This window comes from Numenius arquata, chromosome 9 (genome assembly GCF_964106895.1).
Source record: "Numenius arquata chromosome 9, bNumArq3.hap1.1, whole genome shotgun sequence".
Taxonomy (NCBI): Eukaryota; Metazoa; Chordata; class Aves; order Charadriiformes; family Scolopacidae; genus Numenius; species Numenius arquata.
The window spans coordinates 39,868,502-39,894,955 of NC_133584.1; the positions used below are offsets into that span (position 1 = coordinate 39,868,502).

Sequence of the window (26,454 nt, forward strand, 5' to 3'; positions counted from 1 at the left end):
GTTTTGCCTGGAAATATTCCTAATAATTTGGCCTGAAGCAAACACTAAATACGCAGTATTTCAGACTGATAACTGTGCAGAATAGCACTGTAAACAAGTTCCCAACACACGAGGCGTCAAAAACTTTACAATCTGCATCACTAGCATTCCTATATATAACAGCATTTAACTTATTAGCTATTTCACAGTTCCCCAAACTAGTCTTCTCACCCACGTAAAATTAAGGATTATCAAGGATAATTATTAGGGCTCCTATTTTTAGGATTGTTAAGTTAGCTGACCTACATACTAGTCTTTCTGTGACATTTTCACAGAGCGCCATGTTAGCTCACATTTAAGAACTGGGTAGACTTTACGATATCAGCGCCTCATTGACTTTGCTTTTAATTTATGTTCAAATACATTCAAGCTCAAGTACTTTTTAAATCATAAGCAAAAATACACAGATACAGAAGTACTGCAGTAAAACATGACTACCCTCCATAAAGTCTAACTATGCACCTTCAACTCTGCCACTAACATGGCGTGTGTTCCTCAGTTTACTATACACACTTAGTTTCCATTTTAAGTTACTTCAAGACAGGGTGCTGTCAATCTGACAACGTTATCTTGCGAAGAAAATCAGAAGGGACTACTTGCTGCTTCTAAAATAGCTGAATATTTACATGCATTAAGCCATCTGAAAACACCATGAGAAATGAGAGCTATTTTGGCACTGTGGTGGTGTGCTTCCCCTGTTTCCACGCCCCCCCCCGGCCCCAGCTCCTGCTGGGGCCTTGGCCATCATGGCCATCACAACATCACTTGCGATAACTTGCACCTGGACTTTGGGGGATGGCTGGCAACATAGCCAAAACACTGTCTGGAGTGGGGACCTAGAAATTTTGTTGCCATGAGAATATGACTATACGTCAATTATCTTACTGTATAAATAGCAGACAGCCCAAGAGCCCTTGGAGCTCTCCTGCATGGCAACGGCTGCATGCCAGGATCTCACCTTCCGTAAGGACGCTCGCTTAAGGTTCTACTCCTCGAGGCTGAGAGATTCCTTGCCGCAACAGATTCTCGGCAAGTGACTAATAGCATGCTAAACTTTGAAATCTTAGCTAAGTAATGTAAAGGGTTGATTGTGCATATATAATCCTTTAGACATAAACTGTTGACCAAGTCTGAGACTAGGATTGGATCCAGCCGCCCCCAGACTCCTCTCTGAGAAGGAGTTTAGAAGCAAGGGAGTCCTTTCTGAACCTCGTGACTCAACGGGAGGGTCTCCCTGACAGCTTGTCTGACCCTGTCCTCTATGCAGTAAATAATAGAGTGTACCTTGGCATCGAATCTCGTAAAACACTATCGCATTCACTACTGGTTTTATCACACTTACTACTGATTTTGTTAAGTCACTGTTTCACCTTAATAAATATTTCACTGCTTCACTCTAACTGGTGAAGTTAATCACTCCGTCCGCGACAAGCACTGAACACTGAGCAACAGAAGTCATGGTTCTTTGGCTACATGCATAAAGGCATTGAGCTTCAGCGACGGAACTGATCCACTGCACTTCTGACCATAGAGGAAGAAACAAGGATCCCAACTCTAGTAGAGAGGGCAAGGTGGATTTTCATACTAGAAGAAAGATACCCCTTTTCATTCATGGAGTCCCACAACAGGCTGCACCTGTGCATCCCTCGGCATTTGTCCTTCTCAGGTTTCAAATCAAGATGCCTCGTAATGCAGTGACCATATTTCATCTTCATTTTTAAATCTTTCCTTAATCTCCTTTATGCCCATAGACCAAAAGTCTATGTCAACCCAAGTTGAAGTGCACGGCTGGAAAGTAACCCCCTCTGTAGAACAGACCGCGACCCTGATGAACTGCACAAAGCTCTTGGGAGGCTGCATTCCCCCTCCCTCCTGTTTCACCACTGGGATTCCTTTGTTTGTTAAAATAGGTCAGTGCTCATAAAAACCTCCCTCCAGGGCTGACTGCCTCACATGACCACGGCAGCCAACTATAAGGAATACGAACGCTAACGTGGGAGCAGCTGATTTGCACAACTTTCATGAGAGATGGAGAACTGAAATAACACACACAGACCAAACTGTAAGGGAAAGGACTATAAGATGAGTCAGAAAAAAAAAAAGTAAAAAAAAAAAAAGCGTATTCCCCATCTCAAAGCTTCAGCAGCCCTGAAAGAGACTGCAACAGGCTCTATGAATATCTAAGAGGGGTCTTACGAGTAAGTCTTATGAGGAGAGGCTGAGGGAGCTGGGGTTGTTCAGCCTGGAGAAAAGGAGGCTGAGGGGAGACCTTATCGCTCTCTACAGCTACCTGAAAGGAGGGTGTAGAGAGGTGGGGGTCGGTCTCTTCTCCCAAGTCACAGGCGATAGGACAAGAGGAAGTGGCCTCAAGTTGCACCAGGGGAGGTTCAGATTGGATATTAGGAATAATTTTTACACTGAAAGGGTTATTAAGCATTGGAATGGGCTTCCCAGGGAAGGGGTTGAGGCACCATCCCTGGAGGTATTTAAAAGATGGGTTGACATAGAGCTTAGAGACATGGTTTAGTGATGGAGTTTTTTTTATCAGAGTTAGGTTGATGGTTGGACTAGATGATCTTAACGGTCCCTTCCAACCTGGACAATTCTACGATTCTATAACTGCACGGAACTGGTGTCTTCAGAGGAAGACAAACAGGGGACACTGTGATGCTGGTCAATACAACACAACCTCCAGCTCTTAACATAATTCAGTTTGGTTAACAGCTCTGCCCTGTCCTTAATACCCTGTGCTGACATGCAACCCATGCATCCTTTCTTACCTATACTGCCAAGGGTGCCACTCATGTTTTTGAAGTGGTCTCTTTAAAAAAAACACTCAACTTCTTTCAAAAGGGAACTGAAATCCAATGTCTGGCTTCAGATCAGAGAGGACAGCTCAACAGGAAACCCACTGGGCTGAAGATGACAATTGGTGAAAGGAAATCTCTTTCCCATCACTTTTTTTTCAGAGTCTTTGTTGCTTGGAAAAAAAAATGCATCCTGTACCTTTCCCAAACTAAGTCTTTGTATGATCTAACACTGCACACAGAATTTGTTCCAAGATTCAAGACACTGAGCTTGGCTCCTTAGTTAGAGGCCGGCAGGATTTAGTAGCTGAGGTATAGTGCCACACAAACGCAACTGCACTGCTTACAGGGCCCGTCTCATTAGAGAAGTATGATAACCATCATTATGCAGCTCACACTAATAAGGTATGCCAGATCTCTGCTGATTAGATGTCTCTGTGCTAACATCTCACTTAAAAACTCAGGCTTCAAACTTTGAGTAAAGCCTCACCGATTTTGAACTACATTTACTATATATATATGTAATACTGCAGGGAAGGTAGTGAGACGTCCTGGAAGTACACAGAGAAGCACCCAAACCAGCTCTGGAGAAGACTGTTCTGGTTGGGAAGTATTACCTGGGATTCTCATTTACTCAAATTATTTTAGCCAATTACTTCACTAGATACAAAACAACCAACTGTGATGCTAATGGAAAAAGGAACCCTATTGTGAAATACATAGGAAAGACCTCGTATCTGCACAATAAAAATGGAGTTGTCATTTCAAATGAGATACACAGAAATCTCTACCAGTGGGGGATTTTTGTCTTTCATAAACTCCAATACCAGGTAGTTGTGTGGAATTGGCACTGTGCTGTGCCAAACGCAGGATACTGCCTGTTATCACATAAACTTCTGGACTCTTGTAGCACTAAAGACCTTAGGCTTTAAGCTAAGGGGCACAAATCAATTTTCATATGTATTGTATGGTAAAAGAGGGAAGAGTATCAAATTATCTACTGTCCTTCAAAAAGAGAAAACAAAGTGTGAAAAGTTTTTTCACAAGTATTGAAAAGTGTAGTAACATTAGTTCAGCAGTTTTACAGAGGATTTTCGGAAAAATGTAGTAATGGAAAACTATTTCTGCCAAAATACACTGACATGCAAGTTCCTCAGGATGTTATCATATCATATCACTACATTACCTTCTGCTTTTGTGTAGATTGAGATGTTTCCATTTACCAAGCCAGCAAACAAGTATTGAGACATATACGTTAAGCTCATAACAGTTGATTTTTCAGGAGTGAAGAAGTGTTGAAGTCGAATTTTCTTTGAGCCTTGGCAACTTTTGTAAACAGAAATACTATGAAAAGAAGCAAGAAAAAATAATCCTGTAAAAATATATTTTATTAAGTTCTTATTAGAATATGCACAAAAGAGGCTTCGAACAAAATATTGGGAGGGGGAGGGATTTTTATCATTCCATTCATAGGAAGACAATTACAGAAAGGAGTACCTTGACCCTTCAAAATGTCTATGTAGCTATTTTGCAATTACTTAATATTGACATATGACAACACTTTTCATATTACCTTGTCTAGAGAAACATTTTTTCAACAGAGACATAATAAAAAATTCTGCTCAACATCCTTATTATAAGTCTATCCAAAACTTTCTATTAGTAAAATAAATAAATAGAAGGATTAAGTATTACCTAGAGAACTACGAAAAGAGAAGAAAAACTCACTTGAAATTCCCACCATTCCTACAGAGTATTACCATGGGTATGTTAGGAATATTGAATAATTAAATTTGTAATTAATGGCACTTCACAAGCGAAGATAATCAGGACAATCAGGTGTTGGAATTTTTGGAAACAAAAATTTTACAAGGAAAATACTTTCTCCTTCATTTATACTGGTTAGAAACCCCTTCAAAAATCACAGGTGGTGACATACTTATGCCTCACCAGCTATAACAAGATTTGTTTGCTTTCTGACCTGTAAGTTCATAAACGTAGCTTTGTTCTTCAATCTAAACCAAGTGATGACTCAGTAAGGTCATCAGTTCAAACAAAGCAAAATAATTCATGTTAATAGTAAACAGGAATATTATCTATTTGCATGACAAATCCTGCACAATATCATAGTGTAGAAGGTTAATGGGTTCCTCATTTAACACTTCATCATTCTGAAAATTTTCCAATGCCTAGAGATTATGTTGTAACATTACAAAAGTAATACTTATATTTTTCAGACATGATGTATGATGAATTAATCCTTTCATCAAAAATACATATTATTTTAATTTCAAATACTATATAGTATATTTTAATATCATGCAGAGTGGGTTTTTTCCTTGATTTAGGTAGAAAGGGTAAGGTGAGGTCACTGGGTATTCAGGGATACTTTTTTATAAGAAAACATTTTCTTGGAAGTATCACACAGTTTTGCTATAGAATAGTAAACCTGATGAATAAATCATACAGAGTACATTAAAAATAAGAATCACCTTCCTTCTTCCATGCCAAGGCAAATAGTAGGCACATTGGAAGCTTTTGCAAGAACATTTGCAGAGTCGAGAGCCTTATTTTGCTCTTTCTGTTTCTCCTCCTCTGGTATGTAGACCATGCAGAGAATCCGCGATTCCACGTTGAAGCACTCAATAACCTTGGGGCCGGAGCTTTGAAATGAGACTATTGCAATCTGGCCCATCTGATTAGTACAACTGCCAATCTGAATTGGAAAAGGGAAAGAAACAAACAAAAAAAAAAAAAGACCAAGACTGACGCGTATCTCCAGGAAGACCAGCATTAACAAGGAGGAATGACTGGAAAGCGAGTGTCAAGTTATATACGTGAATATGAGTTTTCATGCAATAAGACATAAACAAGAAAATAAGTCAGCACAAATACAAGCGATTACAAGACATATACTCAAAATTCCCTTGTATACTCACAAAAACCGTTCTTTTTGAAAGGAGGAATATTATGGTCTATTGTGACATCTGACTCGTATGTATAAACATACTGTAATACAATTACAGTAAGTACCCGTATAATAGCTTAGACCACTGGTTATTAAAATAACGTTATTTCAGACTCTTTAGAACAGTTACTATAGCCGAGGCCTCTCCTTTGCACAGTAACAGGTCTACAAATAAATGCTCTGACCCAACAGAAAGATGGATTATTAATATATAGTCCCTTTTGTAAACTTGTTGATACAGGATCCTAAACTTTTCCCTGATCCAGAACTAATCATCATCAATATGTCCACAAATCTGTGTGCTTTAGGGATCTGGGAAAAGGAAAAAAAAGTGTGTCGAAATAGTAATAAGTGTTTTTATACAGTGACTCTATGTTTAAATGTAACAAAAAAAAGCGTAGCAAAGAGACAAAAAGAACATTCTGTGGCAGTAGAAAGATTTTATTGGCGTATACTTGTGATGACTGTTTACTCATAGCAAAGACTAAAACAAATTATATGGGGCACCTTGAAAAAGAGCACTGACAAAAGTTATTCCTAAATTTTACATTTAGTTCACAAGGATTCCCTTAAAATTTCAGTATTGTAGTAACAAGCTTCTGAAATCATTAGCTTTTTTCTTTTAAGTGTTAGCTATCTCACTTTTTCTGCTAGAATATCTGAATATTTGAGGTCGCAGCAACATGCCAGAACAGTCTGGTTTTTTTTTTTTTTTCTATGTACAGACTTAAACAGATTATTTACAGCTAAAATATTTTTAAAATATGGAAAGAGACAATAGGACAGTGTGAGCTCACGTGGGTTTTAGCAGCCCTCATTATAAATTAGCACATAACTCACTTCTGAATTTGCTCAGCGCTTTGGAATTTGTTTTGTGTCACACTAACAAATCACACACAGCTAAGTGACACGCTACTGAGAACAGCGAAATCACACGGACAAAATTACTAGCTATCCTTTGTAGAAATCCATCTTAAAACAAACAAACAAAAAAAACCCAAACAAAATGTATTTCAAATCCGTATGTTGCTGACAGTCACAAAAAACAATGCAAAGAAATAGGAGACAACCCCCTTTTTAGCTTTTAAAGCTCACACTTACCCAAAGAAAACCATGTTCCACGGTGCAGGAATCTGACTCTGTTTCACCAGGGAGGTATGGCTCAGGATTATAAGCAGCACATTCAATCTTCAAAGAAAAAGAGAGCAGTTACCGCATTAAAGAGATATGTCTGTTTCTGTCTAATTTTGTCTGTAATTAGCTAAGGCATTTAAGGTTATCAAAGACTCACAGAAGGCAAGAAGTCAGTTTAGTCCGTCCAGCTTCCCGTGGGCAGGGTCAGCTGCACGTGTGTTGTTCCTGACACGTTCCTTATCGACTCTTACAGACACCAGAAGCCAAAGGCTACAAATTCTCTACCTGATCTGCCCAGATGCTTCATGGCCTTTGAGTTTTTCCGAATACCCAACCTCACCTCATCCTTGCTGTAATCGTGAGCCTGTTACTTCTCATCTCAGCCACCGGGTACCTCCTTCTGTAGTGTCCTTTTACATGTAAGGCTGATATATGCTGTGACCCTGCCTGAGTCTCCTCTTCATTAGTCTAAATTAATATTATCACAATTAATAAAATTTAAAAATCTTTAAAATAATTGTGGGGTTTTTTTAATTCCTTTTTAAAAAATTCTTTATTACTATCACTTCTCAAACTAGCATCTCTCCAGCAGATATACCAGCTCCACATATTTGAGATTGCAGAACTTTCTCACCTGAACATGCTATTATAGCAGAGCTTTTATCAGCACTACACCATGATAACCTTTTCAGAAGCCTTTTTGTACACATCCCATTGATTATTTGCTCTTTGTAACAATATTGTATTCTTAACCAATCCTTAGCTTGCTGGTCTATTAAAAACTACTTCTAGAGACTTTCTACTCAACCACTTCCTCAACCTGTACTTGCCAATCTCCTCTTTATTTCTGCCTGAGCATACCATGTGTCTGTCCTACTCACTGTCATGCCCTTTTTTTTCCCCCATCAAATTATTTCTCCAGGTGCTTTGCTCATTTTGAATGCTAATGCCATCACCCATAATACTCCTACTCCCTCCCAACTTCATGTCATCACGTTACTGTCAGTAAATTAATAACCATACTCATGATTTTATCATGCAGGTCATTTAAGAAAAATCTGAAAGCTACACCAGACTCAAGATCTATATTTAAGTCCATCCCAACTCTGACAATCATTCAAGCACCAAGGCTCTGAAAACAGGTATTTTTATGAGCAGTTATGAACTTCTATTTTCCCTAATTTCCCTAATATCCATGGCAGAGCTCTCTGAAGCTCATGTAAACACTTTAAAATATATACAAGCAATTCATAACCATGTAGAGAATAAAAAGGTTTCTGATGAGGTGCGATACTACATTTTTAGACAAGATTCTCTATAATTCACGCTAATGTTCTTGTCTCACACATCAATGTCATTGCAATTATATTGCAGTATTAGTATTAGAGATGATTTGGTTAGTATTAACTTAGACAACTTCACCATAACCTGGCAACACCACCTCCCAACAATGAAAAATTTAAAAAAAAAAAAAAGGAAATGAGCAAGCGTAAGTTAGAGTTCTAAATTCCCACTTTTCTTAATTTTCAAAAGTGCAAAGAACTTCACAAATCTCCCTGACATCAACAGGCATCACCAAGTGATTAGCAGTAATAAAAATCATCTTCTATACTCACCAAAGCAATTCTCTACAAGGATAAAAGATGGAAACCAATAGATGAGAAAAAAAGAGCTATCCACGCCAGTCTTACGTCTCACTTAACACATGCTGAAGCTATCTACTTGTAGTGGTGATTTACAGGGGCTGCAACAGCTGAATGCTTCACTAGTGAAAGCAAAGACAGCCTGCAGGCTGGATACTTCTGGGGCTGCTTGTTACATCTCTGTGTTTCTTTGCATCTTAGTCAACCCTGATGATGTTTTTCCATAGTTAAACCCCAGTTGTTTAGCTCTCAATCTTGACAGAAGCCCTTTGCCTGGGGCGTAAACTGGCTCTGATGGAAGGAGTCGTTACAGGCTCCCTACACCACCTGAAGCAGCACGCAGAGGGATAACAAGCAGGATCAGCCAAGCAAAGGGTCTCTTCCCACCCCGAGCTGTGGCCTGATACCCAAACTGCAGCTGAGGCTGCAGAAAACCACTAATATTACTTAGATCATCTTTTCCAGTAATACTAAGGATTTAGAAGCATCAGGCGTGACAGCCTGACATACCCGTGTTCTCTTCAGGAGCTGCAAAACCTAACCCAGAGCTCAGGCAAATACTGGCACACACTGTATTCTCCTGAGGTGACCAAGGCAAAGATCATCACCCAACTGTATGGGCAATGGACTTTTCTTTCCTTTCAAAATAAGCGGATCCTGTTGTAAAACCTGATTACAGAAATTGAGCCCAGACCTTCAAGGCTCCTGGCATGGACTTATAGGACTTACATACGCATAGGCTCTAAGGAAACACAAATATTTTAATTTTCCGCAAAAAAATTAAATTAGCTTGGTTATTTAAAGTCACCACTGGTGACTTTAAAAAGTATCCAATACAGAAAGAGCTGACTGTTTAATAAGACAAGAATGACTATGGTTGTATGTGAGACCAGACACTTTCAGTAGACCTTGGCTGCTGTAAACCACAGCTCTACTCTGAAAACCAGTATCACAGGAATGGCTTGATTCAACACTGTTACACATTTCAAATGCATTTCCAGAGAGCAATTATTTTCCCCCAACACCCAGGCCTCTATACTCACACCTGAAGTGAAGGCTGTCCTAGAAATGAGGGTCTGCAGGCTTACTGCTCTAAGCAGTATCCATGCAATGATGTTAATTTAACATTGGGATTCTGGCCATACGTATACAATTTTATTTCCACGCCTAGCTGACTGATGGCCAATAAGAAACCCTGTTGATGCACAGGAGAAAATCGCATCCAGCACCCTTCCCTTCTGTCTGTTGGTAAGGACATGCTGTACTCATTTTCATTATTAAAACCAGTGGTCAGTATGACTTCAAACGGACAGGTTACTTTAGGAAATGAACCGTTAAGACAACTTCTGTATCACTGTTTAGAACAGAAGTATATTTTATATAAGACCCCCTAAAACTGAATTTTAAAAATCAGTTTGAAAATATGGCTCTCTGTGCACAAATGAAAATCAGAAATTTGAGGAGGACTCAACATAATTGCACCAGTACAGGACAGCTATCATGGAGATCAGATTCCTGCGCTTTGTAAGCTGCAGGTTTCTTTGGAGCCTCAAACAAACACTTGGAAACCTCAAGGCCAATTCAAAATTCCCAGCAGTTCTGTTTTCACTGAGTAATGAGCTTACCGCTGAAAGTGAACGTCATACTATATAAACACTATGTGCCTTAGAGCCTCAAAGATTGCAGTATTTTGCTTTCCTGTGACCCTCTTGGACCTTCCATTGCTACTGGTCTTACACCAAGACAGTAACTCAAGAGAACTAATAGATGTATTTACAATACGGTATTCTTTAGCAGTTGTATCACACAAGAAAAGCAATTTAAATTCTGTTCACCTTAAACTCCTGCTGCTTGGCCATCATCACTGGCACATGTCTAACAAGGAGAGGATGCTTCTCCTTTTTGATTTGATTCCCATCATCTTCTACACAGAACCAACCTAACAGGTTATCCTCCGCTGTAATGGAAAGAACAAAACAAACATCCCACATTCACTGAATAGTCTCTTACACCTCTCTACAAGAATAGAAGAGAATTCTGCTAGGATTAATTAATACTGATCAGGCTGTTCTTATGCCATATATGCATAAATGACAATTTAAAACTATAAGCAAAAATTCAATATAGTAGATTACATACATACTGATAATGCAAAGAAACCTCTTACACTAGCAAAATGTTAAGGGTGTTCTCTTAGTGATCTTGTCAGTAGATTATTAAAAGAGGAAAAGACACATCAAACCTCTCTGCAGACTCCAGGAAATCTGCTTTTCAAATAGCATTTCTCTGCCTGTATAACTGACATCACTACCAACTTCTCCTTATCATTATATGGATCCTCCTCCTGGAACGATGGAGACATCCATTCTGTCTTGTTTTTGTTATTTTGCCTCCCTTCAGTGATAACCCATAAAACTGCTGTATTTTGAGGATGTGCTGGTGAAACTTGCTTGAGGATCTGCAAGTGCAAGTGCATATCCTCAACGTTTCTCAGCTTAGGCATTCAAAATCCCAGATATCTTTAGAAACCTACACCCCCTGCACAAACCCAGGAAACTAACAGTATCACACCACAGCACATTCCTTATTGCTCCCACTTAGATCAGGTTCGTTTGCAATAATCCTTCCAGTGAAGACTACAGATTTATGTTAAAAAAACCTTCCCCAAAAAACTATGCCCATGAATTTATTTCATGCTTAGAAAGCTAAACAAATGAACTCAACAGCTTTACTGATATTTCCTAGCTAAAATCATTCTGAGCTAAAACTGAGAAATTTGAACTTGAAGTTCAATGTTTAAGAGGTTCATAAGATCTGAAGAAGTAAGTTTATAATGGAATAACTTCCTCACCTGTCTGTCCTGTAGTGTATCTCATTCTTGTTGATTTAGATATAACAATTAGTAATGATTACCACAGACTTCATTAAAATACCGTAGAAATGATTTTCCTTCATAATGATACCTCCAGCCTATCTATACATCATCACTTTGTAGTGATACACAATCATTGCTATCTGCTGTATTGTGATTTTAACATCTGCTGATAGATTTTTACCAAAAAAATCATTTTCTCAAAAATAAAAATAAAATTACACAGTACATTGAGAGCTATCTTAACTTGATCAGAAATTTAAGTAACTAAGAATTACCAAGGGCCAGTTTAGCCATTTGTAAATTGTTGATCCAAGACTGTTTGATGGCAGGGGTAAATGTGTTGAACACAGCTGTAAAGAAAGTGGGCCGTCCAGACCTGCAAGACAAAAAACACCCAAAAAGCCACTCTAAATACATCGAGTATGAGATATAGTCAAAGCTAGAAACGTTGAGCAAGATGAAATTTCATTATTTTCTAATACTTAGACAAACACACAGCTCCGATTTAAGCATGCAGGCTATGATATGCCATACGCCCATCTTCCTACACTTTACATGAAACGGTATGAGAAGAACACCCTCCTCGGCGAGGGAATAAAACAGTGGCTGTTCCCTATTAGCGGTCCCTGCCACGGTTCCTCTCTTGCTTCTTGCATCTGGAACACAGGGCTGAGGAATGGGAGAAAAGCTACAGTGCTGCCCTGGAACATGCAAGCTGTGGCATAAGAGCAGAAGTCAGAGGCTAACTGCGGAGACCAAAGAGGGGGAAGAACTACAGAATCCCAAATCCTCCCTGGTACATCTATGCCTAATACATAAGCCCACTTAGAAAGTTTTGTAATCAAGATTACTACTGACTTGTCCTGTTTTCCTGGGAGTTGCAGCTGAATTCTACAGCGATCTGCCGCTCTGATTTCATCTTCTTTTTTCAAAATCAGTTTTTGTAAACCTGAGGTCCAGTCATGGGCTACAGATTGGTTTAAGTTCTGAAAAATTAAAAAAGCTAATATTCAATGCCAGCCTACTGGCCTATTTCCAACAGACTAACTAAGTTGATCTCTGCATGTAACAAACAATTCCTGGCACCTGGGCCTCATTTAGTCCACACTTTAATCATGGATAATTTAGTCATATTTGTAAACATGTTTCAAAAGTATCTGTAAAAAATTTGCTAACATACTTTCTCTGATGATTTAATCTCACATTGCTCAGTTTGATGATACACAAACAACATTCCCAAGTGCCTGTCAGATTACAAAATGTAAATTCGCATCAGGTGTATGCATAACCCTTTTACTTCATTTCAATGAGTAGAACCCACAAATTCCATTATTAAAGAAAATCTCATTAAAATGCCTACAGATCATACTGCCCATATGTTTTTATTCAAATCTTTGAGCCAAAATGTTTCCAGGGCCATCATGAAAGCTGTCTGTGTGGCTGGAATCTGTTTAAGCAGGATGCTGAAAAATTAACTCTCTGCAAGCTGAGTGTTGGGTCACAGAGGGTGAAAGCACCCCTGAGTGACACTTACAGAAACAACAATAATGCGTATTCATACACAAAAGTAAACTCATTTTCCACAGTCAGAATTCCATGAAAACTGAAGTCTTTTTCAAAAATAGACAAGCTGACCTCACTGCCCACTAAACTGTTCTAATTATCTTACAAACCTCTACCTGGAAACGTTGACTGAATTTTAAGTTTTCAAAACGTAGTTGGCTCTGACTGGCAGTACAGGAAGGAAGGTTTTGAATATGTTAACAGGTGAATGTCTTACGGTATCTGTACTACACACATTCCCAATAATTCAGCTGAAATTCACCTTCAAATACGTGTGAAATATTGTCCAACAGTACTGTTTTCATAAACTTCCTTCACAGTTCATATTTTCACAAAACGTTATGTTTTGCTTAATGTCCTTGACTCTGAAGGCAAGATATCCCAAGAGAAACTCAGTTTTCATATATATATATATATTCACACACACATATCCCTATGGTGGCAGCTAGGAGTTAAAAATTGTGCCTAGACATACATAAGGAATATTAAAAAAAATTGCTTTTTTGCCTTTTAAGTCTTAAGACTGTGGAGAACCCTTTGTGAAATTCAGTGTTAAAGTACTATATCTGTTTGCCAGAATATAAGTGAAATAAAAGGGATGTGAACAAAGCCAAAGCAAATTACTTTCAAAATCCCTCAAAACTCTGATCTCAAAAATATGAGCTCGAATGGGCATCAAGAGCTTCCTCCAAACAACCATCCTCCTACTACCTTGTCTTACTGCAAGAATCCAATTTCTTAAGATCAAACTGTAATTGTTTCCATATAAGCTGATCGGCTACTGAGCAAATGCAGACACGTGTAGTATCCACCTACGCTTAAAAACAATAAAGAAAAACAAGACTCTGTTTTTTACAGACAGCTGTAATCCACTTATAATGCTAAACAGTTAACAATAAATTAATTACTCAAGGTAAAAATTATTACACTCTTTACAGAGAGAACTAAAGAATGTCTTGCACAGATCCTACGGAGAGGCAATTATGCTACTTTAAAACAGGAACATATTCGAAAAACAAATCCAGCTTTGTTTATTACCTGATAGTTTCCTTTAAGGCTGCCTATTAATTGACTAATTTGACCAACTACATTCAAGTCATGTAAAAGGTTCTGCAGATCATGGTACAGTTGACCTGGTCCCATATAGAGCTTGTCTAAAATGAATAAAAACATAAGGTTATATATAATAAGAAAATGTAATTCTCAGTTGAAGGAGAAAGCATGACAAAGATAATATTATTAACATATATCGCTATTTCTTAAGACTATGAAAATTAAGCTTATCAAAATTGGTGATGCAATCTCTAGAGTGTAAGAACAACTAATGTCCTGATGTGCAACTAGCGTCTTCATTACTTCTGAAAATCAGAGTGGTTTATTTAGACATATATCATTGATATTTCACTTTGCTGCTCCAGGTGCTTTTGATGTCCCTGCAGACAGATAATTGTGAAATGCATCCTGGCAAATTATAGGCAGTAGTATGTTACGACATATTAGCTTTGCATGTACAGGCGTTGCCATAAGCATTTCCTTTTAGCTTACCTTATCATTGCCTTTTATAGTTACAATTAAGATTCAAGTTTGTTCATCAGGTATGATGGAGACCATTATGTGTAGTTCGAATAAGCACATCCTAGAACTGTGACAAGTACCAAAGCTTCACAAGACAGTTCTGGATTATATATATCTACATCCTAACTCTAATACGAGCCTGAACATTTCACCAAACCACTTTTATATTTTATTGCAACCATGGTTATGTGAAAAAAGGACCTGCGTTGAGATCAGCAACAAATAGCAGCAGAAATATTTTGGCCTAACTGTCAATAAATAAACGTGTTTATAAGGTAACACTAGTTCAGAAAAATATTCTGATTGGTAGGATAAGCATTCTGTTTAAATGCCCAAAGCTTGCAAAGCCCTGATAATACACTCTGACTCCCAGACACAATGTTAGGACAGGATGGCTATGGAGCTCTTGCAGAAAAAACACTCTCCCTCTCCCCAAAAAGCCCCAGCCCGACTCGTACGGAGTCAGCATGTTTCCCTCTGGCTGAATGACAGGGACTGGGATGGATTATCATTCCAGGAAATCCCTGCAGAATATTGAGCTCACTCAGTGCAGTATCCGAAGTAGGCATCCCTCACCCTTACCACAGCTTTGGAAGCCAGTCTGCGGGCAGCAAAACTCCCCTGGAGCAGGTGGATTTCCAGCCCTGCGGTGGCAAGAACGTGATCTAAATGCAGTGCTAGCTGCCCGCTCCGCAGAGGGGCTGGGGAGCAGGGCCACAGGTCGTGCCACCGGGTCCGGCTGCCACAGCGCAGCTGCCAGCCGAGACACCGCCACCACCTCCGACCCCGAGTCTGCCCCACAACACACCAAACACAATGCTATCGGAACAGCACAGTCCAGGAGAAACGTGAAAAATAAACACGCACAAGACAATCCTTCTTAAATCCTTCTTAAATATATTCTCATTTATGTATCAAAATAACTGTATATTCTGAAGACATTTTCCTGTTTTGAGGCATCATATGGATCGAGGCCATCACTGGATAATTTTTTTCTTTTTTTTTATTTTAATGTAATTCACTATATTAAGCTAGAAGTCTGCCTTAAACATTGAAGCGTATAAAATTTCAAGGCTCAAGGAAAATGTTAAGGGTTATTTTATGTCTGAATTCTCCACTGCAGGAAATGCAACATAAGCCTGAGATATTACACATTCCCATAAAATTTCACATTATTCTCTTGCCTTTAAATCTTCTGGTAAATTGAATCAGTGAAAGGATTTCTGTGCATCGCCCTTGAATAGGCAATGACCACACTTACTACTATTTACCCAGCCAGAGAATAGATGCAACTTTCATCCACCCTTCTCTGCCTGTTCTGAATGTTAATTAAAAGAACAATCTAGCCTTTATTACTCTTAAAAACAAATCAGTCCATAAGAAAAGATCATTACATTTATTGTACACAATGAAGAGAAATGACTGCAAAGTAGACCTAAGAGAAAGAGTTTTGAGATTATGGTCAGTAGAGTACGTTTGCAGATTTGTTTAAAAAAAAAAAAAACGCTTTTCTGGAACTACAGATTAGATACTTTCATTAAGCTGCATTCTTTCTTCAATCCAAATCCTTAAAAAAAACTCAACATCTGAAAGTTGTGAACACTTCTCTCCTTGTATCCCTCTTCTGCTAGCTTACACCTTTTTTCTCACTGACATCTACAAGAATTGTAATTTGTTAAGCACCAGCATCACTAGTTCCTAGACACAGCAAATTGTTGATTTTGATGGGGGTACTTGCAAAGAAGGGGTGGGTCAGTGTTAACAGAGGTCTGGTGAAATCTAGCCAAAAGCTAGATTGATAATGTGCTTGGCACTGTAAAGAACACGAATGAAATCATTCTTGCCCCAAATTTCTAGAACAAAAAGGTAAGTTATGCAAAACAAAATTTAGACTGATTAGAAGTAATTGGCAGTTTAGTTGAGTTTTTGGCAGAAGTCTATTCAGTTATCTGTCATTTATAAACTCCACTACTAAACAAACCAAACTGCTGCAGTGAAAAACTTGCAACAAATATATCTGAAATTCAGCCTTGTGGGTTTGAACCAAGAGAAAATTTACAACTACCAGGCTGTGAAAAGCAGAAAGTTTGTGAGGATTCCCTTGTATAGGATGGATATTACATTACATTAATTCTAAGTTTTAAAAACCAGGATCACTCTTTGCAGCCTCATAAACACAGAGTTACCGGACATTTCACGTTGTTATTGAAAGCAGGTCGGAGAATGGACACTAAGCTGCAACATAGAACAGCAAGCATTGAGGCAGCTCTTAGATGCTGTAGAACTTTATGCCACAGTCTTCAACTGAGGCCACAGAGAAAGCTTTAACTTCTTACACAGATGGACTTGCCCTGTGCATTACGAAATGTACCGTGCCTGAAAAGAGCTGTCCTCTACAATCCTCTTCCTGGAGCTTCAAATGCTCTTACAAATATCTGTATCGGCCTTGGAAATAAGGCATAAATCTTGAATTTCATTCAGTAATTGTCACCTGACTCTATTATGTCTGCACCATGCATATTTTATAAGCTTTTAATAAGTCAAGATAAAAAGGATGCAGTAAGAGTGTCAAAGCAAATAAACTAATCTGGCATCTGAAATTCTGTCACACAGAAAAACCAAATGAAAGTCATTTTAGGCTCATTCATTAAAGACCACGTTCTTGGCACAGGAAAGGAAGCTAGCAAGCAAATCAATAAATAATTAAAGAGAGCCTGCTTCCATCCTCTGATGTTCTAGAAGAGACAAACATCCCAATTAAGAAGAAATTTTAACAGTCAGTGGAGGACTAGATCAATAGACACAGTTAATATTCTTTCACGAAGGTTTTTAGCGGGCACAAACTGGAACACAATAAAATAACTGGGTTTCAGAGATCAGAACTGGTGGACTCATCAGAAGAGAATTCTCTGAGAGCTTCCCACTTGGTTTTGCGTCTGGATAATGAGTTATAAGTTACAGCAACTTCACCTCTGAACTGGGTCCTGTAAGTGCCACTCACAATGTCTTTTAAAATAGCATTAGCTTCTCAGTGGTTAACAAAACGTTGACTGCTGGCTGATTTGGCTGAGAACTGTCTGAGGGAGGATTTTCCCGGGTGAAGGAGGTGTGTGTGTGGGGGGGGCGCTAGTCTGTTCATCAGATGTGTTTCTCAGTTCAGAGCCAAAGACTGGCTGCTTCAGCCCACACATGTTCCCTGACCATTTGATTGCTGGCTATTTTGGGGTGGGCGTTCACTCTTTTCCATAGAAAGCACTGAAAAACTCTTGGCTTCACTCCAAAACAGACACGTTTGGTTTCTTTCTGTACTTTGAAATGTTTCACAAATGATAAAGCCATTTCCTTCCCATTTCTAAGCCACTCTTGCTATCAAGCTGCAAAACAACTTCTTTTTCCAACGTGACAAAAACCCTCCATGAGTTTAGAGAAGGTCCTCTCCAGCTCTACGCATCCCACGAGTTAGAGGTGTGCCTGGGCAGGAGAGAAGGCAGCATGCTGTAACCAACAACCACATCTGTGGCTTTGGAGGCAACGTTTTTTGCATTCCACCTGCAGATCAAGGGTGAAATCTTGGCCACAAAGAAGTTAGCAGAAATTTTTTTTCATCAGCTCCTTTGTTGCTAAGATTTTACCAGAGGAATTCGTGCCGCCCTGCAACAGGCAAGTTTATTGCCAACAACCAGTAATTCATGCAACATACCTAATTCCTTGCTCAGCATTATTATGAAATATACTCAAGGTTAAAAAACAAACAAACAAACAAACAAACAAAAACACCACCAAAAAAACCCAAGCCCAAACCTCACAAAATTGCCACTTGCTTTAGAGGGAGGAAAAGAGGTTGAAGTTTAAACCGATCCTTGCTGCTATGTAAAATTGGGGTGGGAAGATTCTGCTTTTTGTAACAATTGCTCCTTAGTCAAGATATATTTGAGTGTAATACTAAACACCTTTTACCTGCTCATTTCCCAGTCTTACTCTCAGCACCACAGCTTTAAACTCACCATTTTTGCTTGGTTCGAAATAACTCTTCCAATTGAAACAGAGGTAATTTTAGCCCGTTTACATCCATCCACTTTCAAAGCCTGCAGGAAACTCCCTGGGTGTGGTGAAAGTCAGTTTAACTTGGCTCAGGCAAAATCAGGATTTGGCAGGTTGTGCATGAATATACACGTGGAAAGGGCAGCGTCTGCATCCTAGCACTTGGGGGTGGGCAGCGGGGGAGAATTTCCAGCTCCGGCATCAGGCTGCTTTGGCCGGGAGCACCGCCGGCAGCCACAGCTCTTCCCCAGCACGGCCAGCACAGCAGCAGCTGCTTTAATGGGAGCTGGCAGAGCAGCCGCTCCCTTGGGATCGCCCTCTATCTGGTTCCTCTAAATTTTCAGTTCTTGTGGGCATCACAAGCATATTGGATATTGTAATCCTGAACTGATCACGCCCTATTCTTCCTCTCAAACAATTACTCAGGGACACATTTATTCACCGTGGTGATTTGCCACTTGTACACACTTTTCAGTAGCTTTTGCTGGTGCTCCGGTTCTCACTTCTGAATTACTAATTTATCACAGATTTATGCTACTGTAGAGGAAAAAGAAAGTGATGCAATGCCTAGAGTAGATGCAGTCACCCATAGTTTACACATCTATTCCTGGGTAAGCAAATACCATGGCTCAGGTGGTCCCTTCCCATACTAACCTCCTGTTTATTCCCAATTAGGAGGATTTTTTCAAGTAATATTATCACATAAATCCAAATGGCACGCAAATATAATAAAAGCCGCATTCAGCATACCCTCAATATCGCAACTATTCTTGCGAACATCTCTATACTGTGTAACATGTTAAAGCCGAAAACTGTTAATAGATACGTTCCTGGGTATCTCTTTTACTCCAAAGTAACTAATCTTGACAAGATCCACCTTGAGTATCATTATAGTAATGACCCTTTCCCCTACACGGTTCAAAACCACAGTACATCAATATAAATTGCTTTGGAAAAAGCCATATTGACATGAAGTGAGAACTGATGCATCATGGAAATTCAAGGTCCTTAGAAAGATTATTTGCTTCTGAGAGACAAAAAGCCCTGAAGTCAGACTAGGTGTTACACGAAACAGCAGCTCACGAATACTCACACGTGAAAAACGCAACCAAAACGGGGAAAGGAGATGTTCCTGACTATAGTTCCAACATTACTGAGGGGTAACATGAAATTAATGATCCGCTTGAAGAACATGCCAGATTTGAAGACTACTCTGAAAGGCTGGTAGATCCCAAATTTGACTTGCCATTTGCAATCTGGTCTTCAAGGCAGAGTGCGTTTGTATTGCTTCCTCCCACTGAGCCATCTGTGCGCATCCAGGCAGCGTACTGAAACATCAAGTGTTATGAAGGGAAGAGATCTGGAAAAGATTCAATCCCCATCTTGAGCATAAAAGTCACCTGGGATGGGTGGAGAAGTTATATATGTGGGAGGTAACTTTAAAAGTCATCGTGTCTGAGGATGGCATAACAAACTGGTACTTTTCTAGAATTACGTACTCAGAACAAATAATAAAAAAAATGGGCCCCTTCCACAACATTTAAGTCTACATTTAAACCTGAGAAAGCAAAGCATCATGACACCAGATGAATTCTTCATCAGTTTGTAATAAACTGGACAGATTTCATGAGATCGTTAACATGTTTAGGTTAAACTATGATGATGTAGCAGTAATATATTTAAAACTACTGAAGTGCAGTCAGAACTGTTCAATTGTTTTGTTTTAAACGGGATTTTGTTAGTACTAGATCCTGCTCCTACAGATACAGCGGTACACAAAACACACAGGACAAATGCCTTACAGCTGCTCTGGCGAAGAGATCTTGTTGAACAGTGGAAAAACATTCTCCCTAAGGAGGTCTAGTGGAACTAATTTTCTCAGTGCAAGTAGAGAAAGAGACCTTTATGTGACATTTTCATATACAAGCAACCTATTTCAGCAATTGACAAACAGAGCTGGCAAAAAGATTATGAATTTTGGGAATACCAGGAACGTTGTCATTCATTTAGCAATTCATACTGAAGCCCATTGTTAAGTGTTATTCCGTTTCCCTTTACAAAAGCTTTTGCACCAGAACACGCAGTTTTCGCTGGAAGGCGGGTGACGAGGATGCCCTGCTGCACGGAAACCTTCTCTTGCACAGAACTTGACAAACCCAAGCACCAGCTACACACAAGGGAGGCGCCTCCGCGCCTCTGATCCCTTCTGCCTGGGAATTCTGTACGAGTGTTAAAGCCAGTGACAAAGCAGATGAGATTTTATTTTTAGATGCTGAACTACAAGCTTCCTGCACATTGTCTTATGTAAGCAAAGCCCTCGACAGCCCCCCCAGCACCACCCTCCTCCTATTTGTGTCCTTCCACTTGCTCACTCATGCTGCTCCTGTTTCCATAGACACCTCAGAGACGCACGTGGGTGGGATATGTTTTCTTGTTCCTCCTTTACGAGAGTATTTTAATAGCCAATTAGAACATCAGTAAAATTAAAAAAAAAGTACTCTTGTAAATCCAAAATCCTGGTTTAAGACCTAAACAAGTCCATAGGTCAATTTAAAGATCATAAGAGAAAAGCAGACTTTCTGCATTACCCCTGTTTATTCTTTCACGCCAAATCCAAGCCATGATCTCCACAGTTGCATGCTCCTGAAAAACGAGCCACCAGAGCTCAACTGCAGCTCACCTGAGATTATAACATACTCTCAAGTCCAAACTACACAAATATTTACAGGGTGGCATCAGTATGCCCTGTTGGGAAATTGAAGCAAACGGGAAGTCAGGAATGATCTCAGAAAACAAGAGCTTAGTTGGCAGCCACCGATAAAAAGCTCAGCAGCTACTCACATGCAGCTTTAAATCAGAACCCTAAATTAGGTCTAGTAGCCTAGTGCAGAAACAGCACAAACACACACATGATATGAAGTGATAAGCAATAAACCCCTGAGATTACCAGAACACAAACTATTAAATTGAGACATGGAGTAAACAAGCCTAATTACCAATACTGTCAGAATGTATCATCATCATCCAGCAACATGAAGAGCATTATCATAAACACGAAATGACATTATCTAGTCTAATCATACTTTAATCATGTAAGCACCTAAAGGTAATCTTTATGAGCTTAATTATTGAATCTGATAATCTGAGCCTCTAAAACTCTTTAATGTATTTATTCTCATTGCAAGACAGGGGAGTTCTTCAAGTCCTAAACGTAAAGAACCAAGTACCACATACCACCCAGTACACATAGGGCAGAGCTGGGAAACAAACCTCCCAAGTCTCAACTCCGACAAAGTATTTTTAACATGCTTCACCTCCCTGTCAGCTATTAATACCTTGCTCTCAGCTGGTAATTGCAGGAATGCCGAGACCTGCCTTACTATATGCTCATGGTATCAGATCTGAACACCAAAGAAACAAGTTTCACAAAAACTACAGCCCAACCACAGAACTGTTTATTCACACAGCTTGAGCAATGAGAAGATAAAATCAACAGCTTGCAACTGCGAATACTGAGTAAGGTATTAAATTCATAATACCATACCATTTGCGAGTAAAATTATGCAAGAACACCAAGGAAACGCACAGCCTCTGGAGAGGGTGAGAAGTAGCTCACACATTGAGAGCATGGCTTCAGGATTATATTAAACTCCAGCTAATCCTGACCGCGCAGGGAATTTTAGAGATAAAATGCCATAAATATTTTTCCTGCTGACAGAAGCAGCTGTGCTGTGCCAGAGATGAGGAAGGCAACAAAAGCAGTAGGGAACAGGAGGGAGAAACATGGGAGCCTCAATATACTGACAAGTGTGGACCCCACAGCCCAGCTCCTCAGCATCACGCTAGCCGGGTGTCCTCCTGGACTACGTACTTACTGCAGGTACGGGTCAGAGGAACTCCAGTTCCTGGCTTTGTTCCATGAGGAAGGAAAATCATGGACGCAAAGAGACTTTAGAGTGAAAGAAAAGAAGTGCCATGGCCCTTTCCTCTCAGAGGTACCAAAAGAAAAGGCTGAAGGCAGCACAGACCTGGAAGGGAGAGGGGCTGCGCCTGCATGGGTATAAAGGGCCAGAGAGGAACTGGATGCCACAAGATAAACACTGACATAAACAGGCAGTGAAAGTACATGCGTGAAGGCATTTAAACGACGGAAGTACTGCAGGGATCTGCAGGTGATTGCAAACTGGCAAAGCTGCCAGAGGTTTACACTGGAGTTCCCACCAGACTACCTATAACAGCTTATGTGAAAATCATATTGTACGAGCTTACCTCCCTCTTTCATACTCACTTGCTTATAGCTAGTTTTCTACTCATTTTAACACACTGTGTCAAGATGTGGACGAGACCCCTGGTAACACAGAAAAAGGTTTACAGGAGATGACTGTCAAGCCCTATAACCACTAAAAAGAATACAAAAGGCAGAGAAGAATTTCATCCTAAGTGGGTGAGACAAACATGTAGCACCTAATTTATTCTATGCCTAATCCACCCGCTAGAAACATATATCCGCTTAACGAGTGTACTATTTAATGGCTTGCTCAGCTAAACAGGCTGTTTAGAGTTAGATTTATTTAAAATCTCTGGTCTTTTGTTCACATATATTAATGATAGTTTACATTTATGAACATAATACATCTCCTTTAGTGTACAGCACTATTTTCAATAGTTTTAAAAAAAAGATTTACATTATTACTCTATACATATTTCACAGAGATGAAAGTTAGGTCAACTAACAATTTATACCACATCCTTTTTAAAACCTTATCCAATGCTAGAGTTGATATGCCACTGACTATTTAGTCTTGTTTAGTCTGGATATCGTATTACGATTGTCCAGCTTTAAAGTGATGATTAAGCTGAATTATTTTTTCCTTACCCAATTCTATGTTTCTCATTAGACAAAGCAGTAAAAAAAACCAGCTTTAATGACAATGGCTATCACAGCAGCACTATCACTGTTTTTGAGAAGTGTTGTTCTTTCACTGAGCGAGACGTTGACAGAAACAAACACAAGTGCACACTGTAGCTCATCAAACATCCCTACCTGTTTCCCTGGCAACACCTACACAAAGTGACTGCATCAAGCAGAAGGGAACTCTGAAGAGAGGAATCGTGCCTGCACTTCAGTGTCGTGTCACTACTACATTCAACAATACACAAAACCCACTGAGATCAAAACCATAGGCGAGTGGAAACAGGGTATAAAAGTATCCCTGGAAGTCTGACCAGGAAAGGAGAGAAGCCATGGGTTAGCAGTGCTGAGGTTTGATCTCATTTATCAACTGTAACTTGTGAAACCAAAAACAACACTAAAATGCAGTCACAGACATAAACGTGCTAACATATTTTTTTCATCTTACTGTTATCTCCTGCGTTCATCACTGCATGATATATAGTACAGATGGGTCTTGCTCATTTTCTCTTTCAGCCTTTAGCCATATGGCTCAAATTAAATGGTTCTTTCCTTAAGTAATAGGCTATGCTCTGCATGTCTCCTAATCAACATGATCAGCAGCAGAACATCGCTGACAGGCACTGGTTTACCACCCAGGAATGGCAGGATGCTTAGCTCTCTTTCTTTGCTTCTCATGAGTCTCTGTGGCCTAGTCTTCTTAAATAGCTGCAAAAACTTTTACAGCTCACCCTTTTTACTCTTGGGAACCAGAGAACAGACAACTCAGGGTGGTCACCGTCGCTGCGGCACCAAACAGGCATCCGCCTCAGCACAGAAACCGCATTTCACGACCCATCAACAGTTTGTGTGAAGTGCTGCAAACTCCTAACAACATGTGCCAGGAGTCTGAGAAACTGAAACTCTGGGCAGTATATTTGACTTCTGCTCCTATATTTCCCTTTATAGGGCAGTGAAACATGTATTTTCAGTGATTTTATGTATAGATAGATGACTTGAAAGTGAAGGTCGACTTCTGATTCTTCTAGAGGGGAATATAGTACATTTTGATAAAGAGTTACAAATTTGCCTTTGACTATACTTTTTATATTTTTTGGAAGGCATATTTAAAATATGTCATATTAATACAACATATGCCCAAGATATATTTATTGCTGTTTCACCCATAGAATCACAGAATAGTTTGGGTTGGAAGTGAACTTTAAAGGTCACCTAGTCCAACCCCCCTGCAATGAGCAGGGACATATTCAACTAGACCAGGTTGCTCGGAGCCCCGTCCAGCCTGACCTTCAATGTCTCTAGGGAACACACGTGCTTCTGCACATGGACCAGTTGGGAATGAGGAGAAAACAGCAATAGCCTACCATAAACAGTGTGTGGATTTACTAGGGAAGAACTTCATCTTGCATCTTTCCGCAAATGTTTCCACAGAAGAAGGTTACACATCAGGCCTCTTTGGTACACGGAGTTAGGATAACTGCTTCCACAGGAACCGTCCCACTGGGATGCCAGAGACTCATACTCACAGACTTTCGAGCAAGACTAACTCCAATACATAAAACATGACCTTGCCTGATTTGCTCAGAGAAATGCCATCTGATAAACATGCTATTTTTTTCCTGAAGACTGAGAATGCGAAATGCTTTCTGCTTTAAACATCGTTACAGGAAGCAAACACAAATTATAATTGCACTCCATTAAGAAACAGTATTAGAACCATACAAATAAAGGACTCTGGAAACAGCTGAGACTTCAGTCCTTCTCCATGTTCCTAACTGAAAGAACTCATAGTCTGCTTCTGGTGCCAGGGGAAAAAAATAGGAATAAGGCAAAAGCACATCAAGGACAGGAGCAGCCCAGCAGAATAACAATCCAGGAGATTTCCCGGCTTTTCCCTCCACGCCCTCAGGCCACACAGTTTCTGCTGCCAAAAGAAAAAAGGCTTAAAAAAACAGACATGAACTTAACAACCCCTCAATGTGTTCTCCTCTAGAATTCAGAGACAAAAGACTGGCAAGCAAAACAGAACTGGGTAGAAAACTGCAAATTTATGATTTTGCCAAGTGAAAACCAATTTCAGGCAGCCTTTGCTTTCCACCTTAGAACAGTACTAAAGCATGCCCTTGATTTACACATCCTCATAAAACCTTCCAACCTTTCAGCAGTTGCCTGTATGAGATGAATTAAAATTCAGCTATTAATTTCACTGTAGCACCCACAGTAAAGTTTGTATCTTTAAACTATACTATCCTTTCCTGCAGTATGGTAGGAAGCTGAAAGAACCAACTGAATTTAGCCAATAATAAATAGTGAGATACGCTTACGATGGTTGCATCCTCATAAAAAGGACTTTGGTGGAGAAAAAAGTGCCATGATAAGAGAAATGTAACTAATAACAAGTAATCCTCACAAGGACACAACCAGAATCCATTGAGAATCCTTGCTAATCACAGCAGTAACATAAGAATATCAACCTTATAGGGGTCAAGTACTTAACATGGTGTGCTGCCGATACAGTCCAACTTCCTTCAGTCCTCCAGAAATGGAAGAGGTGACTCCCCTACTACCTAATGCTTTTACACAGGATCATCATTATTCTGTATCTCTCCAGTTCCCACAAACTGGAAATAAGAGCTGAATATAAAGTCTGAGACATGGTACTACGTCATGGTAGCAGGATTTTGCCTGCAGCATCCCAGATTGTTCTTGATCATTAAATGTTATTAAAACCTCATTCTGTGAGGCCACTGGGATTTTACCACAGCAGTTCCTTGAAAACAGAGGGAAACATAACTTTATGACAATCACGAAGTCATGCAGTTTCAGGCAGAGAAACACAATATTTTGCTGGTAGAACTTTGCAATTTGTGGTAAATATCCAATAGTATCACCAACAC

The 26,454-nt window shown here is 39.6% G+C and overlaps 1 protein-coding gene across 1 annotated transcript in view; it reads right to left on the bottom strand.

Annotated features, from left to right (window-relative positions):
- Nucleotides 1-26,454, bottom strand: part of ARHGEF10 (Rho guanine nucleotide exchange factor 10) — a 102,533-nt gene that overhangs the window by 27,511 nt on the left and 48,568 nt on the right. The window contains exons 18-24 of the mRNA XM_074153000.1: nucleotides 14,068-14,183; nucleotides 12,325-12,452; nucleotides 11,742-11,842; nucleotides 10,427-10,548; nucleotides 6,916-7,002; nucleotides 5,339-5,562; nucleotides 4,033-4,190 (exon numbers count right to left, since the gene is read on the bottom strand). Coding sequence (XP_074009101.1) covers nucleotides 4,033-4,190; nucleotides 5,339-5,562; nucleotides 6,916-7,002; nucleotides 10,427-10,548; nucleotides 11,742-11,842; nucleotides 12,325-12,452; nucleotides 14,068-14,183 — 936 coding nt within the window. The remainder of the gene's footprint in view (nucleotides 1-4,032; nucleotides 4,191-5,338; nucleotides 5,563-6,915; nucleotides 7,003-10,426; nucleotides 10,549-11,741; nucleotides 11,843-12,324; nucleotides 12,453-14,067; nucleotides 14,184-26,454) is intronic.